Source organism: Mugil cephalus, chromosome 19 (genome assembly GCF_022458985.1).
Source record: "Mugil cephalus isolate CIBA_MC_2020 chromosome 19, CIBA_Mcephalus_1.1, whole genome shotgun sequence".
NCBI classification, from domain to species: domain Eukaryota; kingdom Metazoa; phylum Chordata; class Actinopteri; order Mugiliformes; family Mugilidae; genus Mugil; species Mugil cephalus.
Genome location: NC_061788.1, coordinates 932712 through 945327, shown reverse-complemented (window position 1 = coordinate 945327; position 12616 = coordinate 932712). Strand labels below are relative to the sequence as shown.

The following is a 12616-nucleotide window of genomic DNA, read 5'->3' as shown; positions in this document are numbered from 1 at the left end:
AATTTGCGTTTCTGTCGTTCCTTACCTTTTGTGTGTTGTGTGATCTGGGCCTTTTCCACAAATTTGGAGACTTTCTCCAGAATGTCCTCAGGTAGTTGCGAAGTTAGTTTGCAGAAGCAGTGTTCGGCCTCGGATTTGAGAGCGTCGATGGTGAAATGGACCTGTCTCACTCTCTCGTTGAGCAGCTGGGCTTGAGCTTTCTGGAGAATTTGTTCCGCTTTGAAGCCCTTTACGGTGGAGCCTATGTGTAGGCTGGTGGGAATAATCTTGTGTTGTCTGCATCTCAAGTTGAATACAAGTCCAGCTGACCTTATTCAACGCTTTTTTGGATTGTGTGAACGTTGCCTCCTGTAGTGAATCAGTAGCATTTTGGAGCCAGATTCACTTATCATGGGCTCCACAGAGACCAGGCTTCATTTATTGACTGTAGTTTCCTCATTCATTCACATGTCCACACATGCCAGCGGCTCCATCCAGAGACCTGTGACAACTCTTTTAATGGGCTCAGTGTGTTTCCTTGTATCTGGGGGAGGTGGAGCAGAGCGTAGATTAAATAAAAGAAAACAAGAGTGAGTGTTGGAGATATTTGTTCTTTTGTGATCTTATTTAAATATTAGTAATTTGTTTTTCAAGCTCAGATGAGTATGTTTAGTATTTCTATCTATTAGCTTTTATTTTGAAGGTGTTAGGTAACTGGTCCACCAGGTGAGTTTAGAAACACAGGAAGAAAGGGACAGGTGAGTTAGGGTCTTTGCTGTGTTTCTCTTCACCAGGAAATAAACCAAACTACATCATTTTCTCCCTGAGAGCCTCGGTGGCCGTTTGGGTTCAATTTAGTTTGTTTGTGACGTATTTTTGTTTTATTATTAGTTTGAAACAAATAAGACAAAAACAACTGAACAACTCAAATGTGACCGAAAGTCCCTCAAACCACCAGGAGGGGGCAGTAAAGCTCCAGTTCACTGACCGGAAGTAGTAGAAGTGGAAGTAGTAGTAGTAGAAGAAGAAGAAGAAGAAGAAGAAGAAGAAGGAGGAGGAGGAGGAGCCAATCACAGTGGTTCCTGGACCAAGCGCAGCAGGTTCCTCCATGACCGCTCAGGTGAGTGTCTCCACGTCTCCACCAGACTCCGTTCATTTTCTGTCTGATTTTAACGCCGCTCTGCGCTGAGGAGACGCGACGCAGCTGAGATAAAAGTTCGAATATTCACCAGTAACATCAGATCAGAACAACAAGCAAACAACAAAATCTCAACTAAACAAAGTAAAACCAACCTCCAGGTTTATATTTATATTTGTCCCCGCACACATTTACTCTGTAGTTTAATTCTTTCCTTCTGTTTTACACTGGACCAGTTCCCTTCATTCGGTGCTGCTATAGTTTATAGTTTAAACAATAAAAACTTCTTCTTCTTCTATGACAGAACCAACTATAATAATAATAATAATAATAACTGTAGCAGAGACTCTGAACTAAATGACCAGGGAAGTGTCTCTTCTTCTTCTTCTTCTTCTTCTTCTTCTTCTTCAGGTGTTTGTGTTGTACTTCGCCCAGAGCGCCCAGCTGACCGGGGTCAAGGAGGAGGGGGGCGTGGCCATACCTACACCAATCAGCAGCCAGGACCTGTGGCAGGTGTTGGTCCAGCGTCACCCCAGGTACCACTCACTCGGGTTAGAGTTACACAGGACACATCATTCATGAGGCCACAGAGCGACGCTTGGCTCCATCCCTCCAGACCCACAGAGTCTGGTTCTCCCTGGACCAGGTCTGTCTCTGGACCAGGTCTGTCTCTGGACCTCTGTGGGACCAGGACCAGGTCTGTCTCTGGACCAGGTCTGCCTCTGGACCTCTGTGGGACCAGGACCCAGGTTCAGATCATTTATACCATAATGTTGTCGTTGAGTAGATGGACTGTGGATGGATAAAAACTGGTCTCAGCTTGTTCCAGGACCAGGACCAGGACCAGGTCCAGGTCCAGGACTTCACAGGGTCTCTGTGTTTCTGTCTGCTGTGGTACAGCCGGTTCTTAGTTCTTGGTTCTTGGTTCTTGCTGTTGTTCTTGATGCTACATGATAAACGTGAATTCTCGTCTCGTTCTGTGGAAACTTCCTGCAGGATATAAACGTGTTAATGAGGTGTAGGTCCAGTCTGAGATGATTCTGCTGCAGAGGGAACGTGTTCCTCCAGGTAAAGACAGACCTTCAGCGCCACCTGTTCTTCTCTGTTCTCACACTGAACGGACTCAACACGTCATCTGAGGATCCTTTATCTAATTTACGTAAAGAACCACGGGACGTTTTCAGCTCAGAGGTAAAAGGAAGTAAAGTCGTCAGGATGAAACATAGAAACAAAGATGGTTTCGTTCATTCATGTTTAAACTGTTACGTCCGTAATAACGTTGGTCTGTGCAAAGCGTCTGGTCCTCTCATCCACCACAGGACGTTCTGCTTCCTCCAGACTCATCGGCTGCTCTGGTCCTTGTGTCTGGTGGTTGTTGTTCAGCTGTTGTGTCGCTGTCTTTGGACATTAGCTTGTTGTGATGTTATTGATGAGGAGCCTCGTTCGGCCTCAGAGCAGCTACAGCATCAACCTGTGTTTATCTCGTCTGTGGTTATTGGTGGTGAATGGTTCCCATATATACGTGAGCTAAATGAACAACGCTAACTATGCTAACTGTGCTAACTGTGCTAACTGTGTGTGTGCAGGCTGTGTGAGCTGCAGGGTCAGGTGGTCCTAGCGGTGCGTCACCAGTACGTTGCCATCGGCGACCAGGCGGTGACCCTGGGAGACGGAGACGAGGTTGCCGTGGTGCCGCCTCTCAGCGGAGGATAGAGGGTAACCACAGGGGGAAGCCCGGTGAACTCTGACCCCGTCCTGTCGGTTCCAGAGATGGAGGAGGAGCCCAGAGACGTCTTCAGGCTGAGCCGTGATTCGTTGTGTGTGCAGGACGTGGTCGACGCCGTCGGCAGCTCCTCGTGTGGAGCCATTTCACTCTTCATAGGTTCGTCTTCATGTCTCAGTATCAGCAGAGATCGGACCCGCGGCCCGACGCAGTCAGACGGGTTCAGGTTCAGAGTAGAGGGCAGGGAGGAGTCTCCTCCTCCTCCTCCTCCTCCTCCTCCTCCTCATAGTGTCTGTGTCCAGGTACGACCCGTGAGGATGAGCTCCAGGGCAGGAAGGTGATTGGTCTGGAGTACGAGGCGTACGAGCTCATGGTCCAATCAGAGTTCACCAGGCTGTGTGCTGACATCAGAGGGCGTTGGCCGACCGTCGCCCACATCTGCATCCACCACCGGCTCGGGTCAGGGCTCTGATGCTAACGCTAATGCTAACGCCACATTTCTCTGACTCACCTGAGAACTTTAGTCTTTTTAAACTTTATTAAGAACCACAATCCAGTACAATGACAGCCACCAGTAATAGAAGCTCTTTATACTATAAATACACGAGGCTCAGTCCGAGTAGAAACTTACTGACACGTTCCCGTCGTTTGATGGAGAAAGAACAGAATAAATAAAAACATCTTCCCAAGGAGTTCATGTCCTCCCCTGTGATTCCCCCTCAGGTGGGTGAAGGTGGGCGACGCCAGCGTCGTCATGGCGATCTCGTCTCCTCACCGCGGTGACGGCCTGCAGGCGATCCAGCGATGCATCGAGCAGCTCAAGGCCCACGTCCCCATCTGGAAGAAGGTAGGAGCCAGGCTCTGGTCTCTGGTCCACGGGCCCCAGTCCAGTCCAGTCCGATCTAGTAGACTCTGGTCTTCTGTGGCAGGGGTCCTGTGAGCAGCTCTGGTCCTAAAGGTTCTGGTTCTTTAGACTTTTGTGATGTTTTTCAGGTTAATGGAATAAAACCGACCTGTTTTCTGCAGCTTGTTCTGATCATTTCCTGTGTTTTGTTTGTCCTGACGCCAGGTAATAAAATCACCGTGGTTACTGATCAGCTGATTGTTGTTGACAGGAAGTGTACGACACGCAGGAGGAGGTCTGGAAGGAGAACGCAGAGTGTTCCTGGTCATCCAGAGAACACACAACCAAATAAAGACCATGATCAATGAAACTCTGGACGTGTTGTTCATCAACATCCTGGGTCACATTAGACATTAGACATTAGATCACATCAGACATTTGATCACATTAGGTTAGATTAGGTTCAACTTTATTGCCATTCCACATGTTCAGGTCCAGATCAATTAAATCCAGTTCATCATCAACCAGAGGTTCAGTCAGAAGTCAGAGCTGGAGCACAGATTATAGTTTATATAGTTTATAGCACATGGACAATATTTACAGATGGAAACATATGTACAGGTGAGTGAGCTACTTTAAACATATACAGACGAGCAGATTGTGTATTTATTTCAAATTGGATAAATAGGTATAAACTGTAAATTTAAAGGTGGTAGCTCGTATACACATGAGATTAGAATATCTGAATGGAGTTGTGTGGATGTCACCTGGTGGCGAACACACCTTTAGGTCATGTGACGAGTTACTGGTGGAGCTGCTTTTTTTTTAATATATCTTTGTCATAGTTTGTCTGTGGAAGCTCGGAGTCATCCAGATCTTGGTAATCCCAAAGGCATTTCAGAAAAGCACCTTGTAGAGTTTCCTTGTGAACGCCTTGTGGATTTCTCAACAGTTTCCATGTGAGCTGTTTCCTCATCGCCATGACTCACCTGTGTGGGCGGGGCCTCAGTATTAATTATTGATCGTGGGCTGTAAGCAGCATCCAGACACAAATATAAACCTAACGCGTGTTATTCATCTAACAGTATTTCACCTTGACATCACATTTTATTTTAAAATCAAAAAAACACCAAATAACTAATTGTATTTATTGTGAGCTTTTATTTTGAAGTCTCGAATCTCCGGTAGATCAGCTGACCGTGTCCCGGTCTGCTGACTGTCAAACCCCGTAAACTCTCACCGAAACTCGGACCAGCCTCGCGGACCGACACCGGTCTTTGAGCCCAGGTAGCGGAGCTCCTGACTCGGACTGGTTCCAGACCGACCTGTGGCCTTCAACCTCCGAACTCGACGCTCCCGGAGCCGGACGCGGTCTCTCTCCTAGGCCGGTCAGCTGGTCGACTCCACCCCGAGGCTGTGTGACTCCCGGCCGGGGACCCGCGGACCGCCATGGCCGTGCTGGACCTCGCCATGCAGGGCCTCGCCGTGTTCGGCTTCATCCTGTTCCTGGTTCTGTGGCTCATGCACTTCATGTCCATCATCTACGTGTGAGTGTAGCTAAGCTAACGGCGCTAGCAGCTAACAGGGCTAGGGGCTAACGAGGCTAGCAGCTAATGGGGCTATGAGCTAGCCTCCAGCTCGGGTTTATCGTATTTGAATCTTTGTGGATTAATCGGAATAAACTCGTAATTTGTGGCTCGTTCGTGCGGATTTCTCGGGGGTTTCTGCGGGGTAGAAGTCCGGGTGTCACCGGGCAGCCGATGGGCGTGTTCCTGGTTCGCCGCTAGCCGTTAGCCGTTAGCCCCGCAGCTAAACTCTAGGAAACAAAATAACTGAAAGAAAGAAAAAGATACGGGTCCCGGTACCGGAGGGTTCCTGGGTTCCGGTTCGGTTCTGTTAGGTCGGGTGCCGTGTGTCTGTGTACCGGACGGTTTCCGGGTCCGGGTTCGGTTTTGTCATGGTTGGTTACAAGACATATTTCCTGTTTCCTGCGTTGACGCCGAACCTCGTTTAAAAATCGTCCGTTTTTAGCATCTCCGGTCCGGATCCAGGTCTCTGAGTCCCGCCAGGCAGGGGGTGTCTGCCGGTCTCCAGGTGTTCTGGCTCGATTTTTAATTCGGCGATAATCCGTTTATAACATAATATTAGTAATCCGCCTCATTCGAGATGTTAAAAAAAATTGGTCTGATCAATAGAAGTTTAGAGGTCAGCTGATGTCCCTCACGAGACCCTTCCTCAGACCCGACCTGACACCAGGACTCAGTCCTGCTCCTTTATTTTGAATCAGAGCAGTTGTTGTTGACATTGTTGCCATGTAATTGACATGTCATTGGTGTGTTGGCGTGTTTTTGGCGTGTTGATGTGTTGACGTGTAGTTGGTGTGTTGTTGATGTGTTGTTGATGTGTTGTTGGCGTGTTGATGTGTAGTTGTTGTGTTGACATGTAGTTGGTGTGTTGTTAATGTGTATTTGGTGTGTAGTTGGTGTGTTGTTGACATGTAGTTGGCGTGTTGGTGTGTTGTTGATGTGTAGTTGATGTGTAGTTGGCCTGTAGTTGGTGTGTTGATGTGTTGTTGGCGTGTTGTTGATGTGTAGTTGTGTGTTGTTGATGTGCTGTTGGCGTGTTGATGTGTAGTTGGTGTGTTGTTGGCGTGTTGATGTGTAGTTGGTGTGTTGGCGGGTTGATGGTGTGTTGTTGATGTGTAGTTGTGTGTTGTTGATGTGTAGTTGGTGTGTTGTTGATGTGTAGTTGGCGTGTTGTTGGTGTGTTGGCGGGTTGGTAACTGTAGAAGAGGTGGAGGTGACGGGGGCGGGGCTTGTCCAGCCTGTGGTCATGTGATGCTCTGACCTTTGACCCTGTGTGTTTCAGGAGGCTCCACCTCCACAAGAAGAGGTCAGAGGTCAAGCAGCCGTTCATCCAGACGTCCGGCGTCTCTCTCCTGAAGCCTCTGAAGGGCGTCGACCCCAACCTCATCTCCAACCTGGAGACCTTCTTCACCCTGGACTACCCCCAGGTACAACTACCCCCCAACTACCCTCCTAACTACCCCCCAACTACCCTCCTAACTACCCCCCAACTACCCCCCCCCCCCCCCCCCCCCCCCCCCAAACTACCCTCCTAACTACCCCCCAACCTCATCTCCAACCTGGAGACCTTCTTCACCCTGGACTACCCCCAGGTACAACTACCCCCCAACTACCCCCCAACTACCCTCCTAACTACCCCCCAACCTCATCTCCAACCTGGAGACCCATGTCTGTGTCCTAAATAGACTGGAATAATAAGAGGTTAACTACCCCAAGATCAGCTTCTACCTACCCCTCTACCTACCCCCCTCTACCTACCCCCCTCTACCTACCCCTCTACCTACCCCCTCTACCTACCCCCTCTACCTACCCCCTCTAATTACCCGTCTATCTACCCCCTCTAATTACCCCTCTACCTACCCCCTCTAATTACCCGTCTATCTACCCCCTCTAATTACCCCTCTACCTACCCCCTCTAATTACCCGTCTACCTACCCCCCCCCTACCTACCCCCTCTAATCCCCCCTGTATTTGCCCCCTGTGCTCCAGTACGAGGTCCTGCTCTGCATTCAGGACCAGGACGATCCGGCTGTTGACGTCTGTAAGAAGTTGTTGGGGAAATATCCCAACGTGGACGCTCGCCTCTTCATCGGTGAGTCTCCGCCCACCTGACGCCTGATTGGCTGAGCTCTCCTCTAGCCCCTCCTGCTCATGTCTGGTTCTGTGGTTCTCAGGGGGAAAGAAAGTTGGAATCAACCCCAAGATCAACAACCTGATGCCGGGCTACGAGGCGGCTAAGTACAGCCTGGTGTGGATCTGTGACAGCGGCATCAGAGGTTAGCCTGCTATTAGCCTGTTAGCATGGTAGTCTTTTAGTCTGTTAGCATGGTAGCGTGTTAGTCTGTTAGCCTAGCATTCAGTCAGCGCTAATGCTAACTCCCTGTGTGTGTGTCTGGCAGTGAAACCCGACACACTGACAGATATGACCAATCAGATGACAGAGGGGGTGGGGCTAGTCCACGGGCTGCCGTACGTCGCCGACCGCCAAGGCTTCGCCGCCACGCTGGAGCAGGTGAGGCTAGCACCAGGCTAACGGCCTGAAACACTGACCCCCATAAATATTCTGACTCAGTCAGTTCCATCTCTGGCTTTTCTCCTCATTAGTTGTTATTTTCCCAGAGGAGGAGACTCATGTTCTCTGGTCGTTCTCCGTGTGTCTTGTGGTTGTTGTTCAGGTGCTGAATAAATGTGTTGTGTTCTTAGACCTTAGTTTGTTCCACCTCCTGGTCTCTGAACCAGTTCCATGTTATTGATGAGGAGCCTCGTTTAGATTTCTGTGTCTGCTTCACCTCCTTCCTCCAGACTTGTTTTCTACTCTGCTCATTAGATTAGTAGCTTATTACAGGTGAGCTACAGCTGAGAGGACGTCTCTAGAACGTCTCTAGAACGTCTCTAGAACGTCTCTAGGACGTTGAGTTCGTCATCAACTTTATCACATTTATTGCAGGATAGTAAATTATCATCGTGGCTAGTTACGTAGCCGCTAACAGCCATTCCTAGCAGGTGGCTGGTTACGCAGGTGCTAACATGCTAAGTGTGTCTCCAGGTGTACTTCGGGACGTCCCACCCCCGCTCCTACATCTCGGCCAACGTGACCGGGATCAAGTGTGTGACTGGGATGTCGTGTCTGATGAGGAAGGACGTCCTGGATCAGGCTGGGGGGCTCGTGGCCTTCGCACAGTACATCGCAGAGGACTACTTCATGGCCAAAGCCATCGCAGACAGGTTAGCCTGTTAGCCTGGTAGCAGGCTGTTAATCTGTTAGCCTGTTAGCCTGTTAGTGTGTGGCTAACATGTTAGCTTGTGTCTCCTCAGAGGATGGAAGTTCTCCATGTCGACTCAGGTGGCGCTGCAGAACTCTGGCTCCTACTCCATTGGCCAGTTCCAGTCCCGCATGATCAGGTGACACCAGGCCGAGTCCTGATTGGCTGTGTGTGTTAGTGTGTATTAGTGTGTGTGTTTTAACGCGTGTGTTGCATGTTCAGGTGGACCAAGCTGAGGGTCAACATGCTTCCTGGAACCGTCCTTGAACCCATCTCTGAGTGCTTCCTGGCCAGCCTCATCATTGGCTGGGCGGCTCATCACGTCTTTAGGTACGCAGCCAATCAGAGAGCAGCCAATCAGAGAGCAGCCAATCAGAGAGCAGCCAGTCAGAGAGCAGCCAGTCAGAGAGCAGCCAGTCAGAGAACAGCCAATCAGAGAACAGCCAGTCAGAGAACAGCCAGTCAGAGAAGAGCAGCCAGTCAGAGAACAGCCAGTCAGAGAACAGCAGCCAGTCAGAGAACAGTCAATCAGAGAAGAGCAGCCAGTCAGAGAGCAGCAGCCAGTCAGAGAACAGTCAATCAGAGAAGAGCAGCCAGTCAGAGAGCAGCCAATCAGAGAGCAGCCAATCAGAGAAGAGCAGCCAATCAGAGAACAGCATCAGGTTTTTCAGAATAAAAGCAGGACGGTGTGTGTCTGTGTGCAGGTGGGACATGATGGTGTTCTTCATGTGTCACTGTCTGGCCTGGTTCATCTCTGACTACATCCAGCTCACTGGGGTCCAGGTACCGGCAGCTTCTCACTAATCACTCTTTCATTCTACATGTGAAGTAAACAAAACTTTAACCTTTATATCGTCCTCCGGTGTTTTTCTACATGTTTGTAAAAAATGATGAAATATTTCTAAACAAGTTGTTTAAGTGATTTATGAAAAAAAGCATAAATAATATTGATGTATGAGGTTTTCATGGCTGTTTGTTTGTGTGTGTACATTTCCTTTTTATAGACACATAGAACAACACATAGAACAACACATAGAACATAATGGTGGTTACTGATGGGGGTGTCTCTGCCCACAGGGGGGTCCTCTCTGCTTCTCTAAGCTGGACTTCGCTGTGGCCTGGTTCATCCGGGAGTCGATGGCGGTTCAGATCTTCCTGTCGGCTCTTTGGGACCCGACCATCAGCTGGAGGACCGGACGCTACCGCCTCCGCTGTGGAGGCACGGCCGAGGAGATCCTCGACGTCTAGTCGCCACGGCAACCTCGCCCCGAGGCGGAGTCGCCGCGGCAACCACGCCCCAGTGGCAGAGACCGATGTGAATTTTTTTTTTAGAGAATAAACTGAGAGCGTCTTTTTAACTATTTATGTTCCTTTTGGTGCTAAAACTTAAACGCCAGAACAAGCCAATGAGAGCGCAGGACGGAGGGACACGCCCCCCGGAGGGACACGCCCCCCCGGAGGGACACGCCCACCGGAGGGAGAGAAGAGAGAATCAGCCAGTCAGGACCCAGAAGCTCCTGACTGGAACAAACACACAAACAGGAAATAACAAAGTTTATGGGTTGTGGTGAAAAGCTGGACGTCTGTTTTCTTCTTCTGTGGTGGAAGGAAACAAAATGAAAACCCATCTTCTTCTCTTCGTCCTTTTCTGAGGAAACTGTTCGAACTCAACAATCGATTCATCTTAAAACTCATGGACATCAGTGTTAGCATGTAGCCTCAGCGCTAACGCTACACAGCTAACGCTACAGGACGGGACGACTGCTTCCAGAAACAGAACAAGGAGCTAAAAGAGGCTAAAGAGGCTTTGTCTTGATTTAAATTAAAACTGAAAACATGAATCATCTGATGACCTCCGGTCTGAAATCTACTAGTTCTACTTAGAACCAGGTCTGACCAGAACCAGGATCAGTTCCCAACGGAGAGATCGGATCAACTCTCCAGCACTGACTTCAAATCTGTGACGCTATGGTCACAACATTTCACACATAGAACGCAACATACAACACATAGAACATAGAACACAGAACACAACATTTCACACATAGAACGCAACATACAACACACAGAACACAACATACAACACATAGAACATAGAACACAGAACGCAACATACAACACATAGAACGCAACATACAACACATAGAACATAGAACACAGAACGCAACATTTCACACATAGAACGCAACATACAACACATAGAACACAACATACAACACAGAACATACAACACATAGAACACATTTCACACAAAGAACATTTCACACAGAACATAACGTACAAGACACAGAACATAGAACAGAACACAGGACCAAAACAAATGAGAACAACTCCACATTTCTGAACACTTTAGGTTGAGTCTGAACACTGTGTGTGTGAGTGTGTGTGTGTGTGGTATGTGTGTGTGTGAGTGTGTGAGTGTGTGTGTGTGTGGTATGTGTGTGTGTGAGTGTGTGAGTGTGTGTGTGTTTCTTAAAGCCGTGTTGCCTCACTGTTAGCTGTTAGCGTAGCCACCAGGGTTTAGTTGATGACATCATCAGTCTTGTCGGATGAACCCGTCGCTGTCGTCCAATCAGATCGTTAGGATTCTGATTTGTTTATCGTGGTTGTTGTTTTTTTTTAAACTGACTTTTCTGCTGTCGTCTGTGACCAATCAGAGCTGAGGGTTGTGTCAACACAAGAACAATAAAGTTTTATCCTTTCAAAGCGGAAAACAAACGCGTCGGAGTCGTCTGTGTGTGATTGGCTGAAAGGCTACAGAGTGGGCGGAGCCTGCAGGGAGTTTATTGTTTATTCAGTGGGTCAGTCATGTGATTCATCAAGATGGCCGACCTGACAGATGGCGAGGTCACATGACCTGGTGGCTGGGTATATAATAAGCCCCGCCCCTTCTGCATTAACTGGTACATAAAGAAGTTCGTGTTAATGCTAATGTTAAAGCTAGCATGCTAAGAGCCTTACCATCCAGCGGAACTAGCATCATTGTAACATGGCCCCGCCTCCCAACACAAGAGCTCCCTTAGCATGTAGCATGCTATATTAAGCATGCTACATATAATATTATTTTCAGGGGGTGTGGCCTGGGCGGGGCCGAATATCTGACAGGAAGTGATGTCATCTTTAAAGGTGTCATGCTTTGTTTTTTAGCCTGTTTCTAAACTATATTAGTATGTGAACGAAGAAAACTGAATGTCTGTTAAACAACGCTTCATGAAATAAAATCCATTTCTGATATAACTCACTTATCATGACTCACTGGCGACTAGTACAGAGGAGCTGCGCGCGCAGCCTGGCAGGCGTCACCGGAAGAACGACCGAACAAACAGGACGAGCGGCTTCGACCGACCGGTGACATGAGTCAGTGCACAGAGCAGCGATCTGATGTCAGCATCACCGTCTCCTCCTGCACGCGCATCCGACACCACGTCACCGTTTAACGGAGACACGACAGAAATAACGGAGGGAAATAAAACGTCCCGGTGTCAGTCCGCCACACGTCCGAGCAGAGACACAACTGATCAACCCTTCAGGAAATATTTCCTCCTTCACTCTGAGTCCAAACCATCAGCAACAGGTTCATAATCCCCCGACGTTATTCCCGTTTACATCCCGTTTATATTTACATCCCGTTTACGTTTACATCCCGTTTACATCCCGTTTACATTTACATCCCGGTTACATCCCGGTTACATCCCGTTTACATCCCGTTTACATCCCGTTTATATTTACATCCCGTTTACATCCCGTTTACATCCCGTTTACATCCCGTTTATATTTACATCCCGTTTATATTTACATCCCGTTTATATTTACATCCCGTTTACGTTTACATCCCGTTTACATCCCGTTTACATTTACATCCCGGTTACATCCCGTTTACATCCCGTTTACATCCCGTTTACATTTACATCCCGGTTACATCCCGGTTACATCCCGTTTACATCCCGTTTACATCCCGTTTATATTTACATCCCGTTTACATCCCGTTTACATTTACATCCCGTTTACATCCCGTCAGCGCGTTTCAAACATTTGTGGCCTTTTATGTTCTTCGCTTGGTCATATTTTTAAAAATACACATCA

The 12616-nt window shown here is 48.4% G+C and overlaps 2 protein-coding genes across 5 annotated transcripts; both read left to right on the top strand.

Moving 5' to 3' along the window:
• Positions 1 to 938: 938 nt before the first annotated feature.
• On the top strand, positions 939 to 4054 carry LOC124996668 (molybdopterin synthase catalytic subunit-like). Of its 4 annotated transcripts, none has more exons than XM_047569917.1 (5): positions 1815 to 2308; positions 2704 to 2999; positions 3143 to 3299; positions 3564 to 3687; positions 3910 to 4054. In XM_047569917.1, exons 2-5 carry the CDS (start codon positions 2888 to 2890, stop codon positions 3940 to 3942), a joined length of 426 nt encoding a protein of 141 aa, XP_047425873.1. In that variant the 5' UTR covers positions 1815 to 2308; positions 2704 to 2887; the 3' UTR covers positions 3943 to 4054. The 4 variants fall into 4 exon arrangements, with proteins under 4 accessions (XP_047425874.1, XP_047425873.1, XP_047425872.1 ...); XM_047569916.1 differs by having other exon boundaries at positions 1821 to 2308; positions 3956 to 4054; XM_047569915.1 differs by lacking the exon at positions 1815 to 2308 and having other exon boundaries at positions 3564 to 3798.
• A 149-nt stretch (positions 4055 to 4203) lies between these two features.
• Positions 4204 to 10626, top strand: ugcg (UDP-glucose ceramide glucosyltransferase). Its single transcript, XM_047569914.1, has 10 exons — positions 4204 to 5231; positions 6553 to 6697; positions 7260 to 7362; positions 7445 to 7546; positions 7670 to 7782; positions 8317 to 8495; positions 8586 to 8672; positions 8756 to 8863; positions 9238 to 9316; positions 9611 to 10626. The coding sequence occupies exons 1-10, from the start codon at positions 5134 to 5136 to the stop codon at positions 9779 to 9781; spliced, it is 1185 nt and encodes a 394-aa protein (XP_047425870.1). The 5' UTR covers positions 4204 to 5133; the 3' UTR covers positions 9782 to 10626.
• Positions 10627 to 12616: the final 1990 nt, after the last annotated feature.

Coding starts and splice junctions, on each gene's coding strand:
- LOC124996668 (XM_047569915.1), top strand. CDS start 2,888: ATGGAGGAGGAGCCCAGAGACGTCTTCAGGCTGAGCCGTGATTCGTTG. Junction 3,000..3,142: donor AGCCATTTCACTCTTCATAG/GTTCGTCTTCAT, acceptor GTCTGTGTCCAG/GTACGACCCGTGAGGATGAG. Junction 3,300..3,563: donor TGCATCCACCACCGGCTCGG/GTCAGGGCTCTG, acceptor ATTCCCCCTCAG/GTGGGTGAAGGTGGGCGACG.
- ugcg (XM_047569914.1), top strand. CDS start 5,134: ATGGCCGTGCTGGACCTCGCCATGCAGGGCCTCGCCGTGTTCGGCTTC. Junction 8,496..8,585: donor GCCAAAGCCATCGCAGACAG/GTTAGCCTGTTA, acceptor GTGTCTCCTCAG/AGGATGGAAGTTCTCCATGT. Junction 8,864..9,237: donor GCGGCTCATCACGTCTTTAG/GTACGCAGCCAA, acceptor GTCTGTGTGCAG/GTGGGACATGATGGTGTTCT.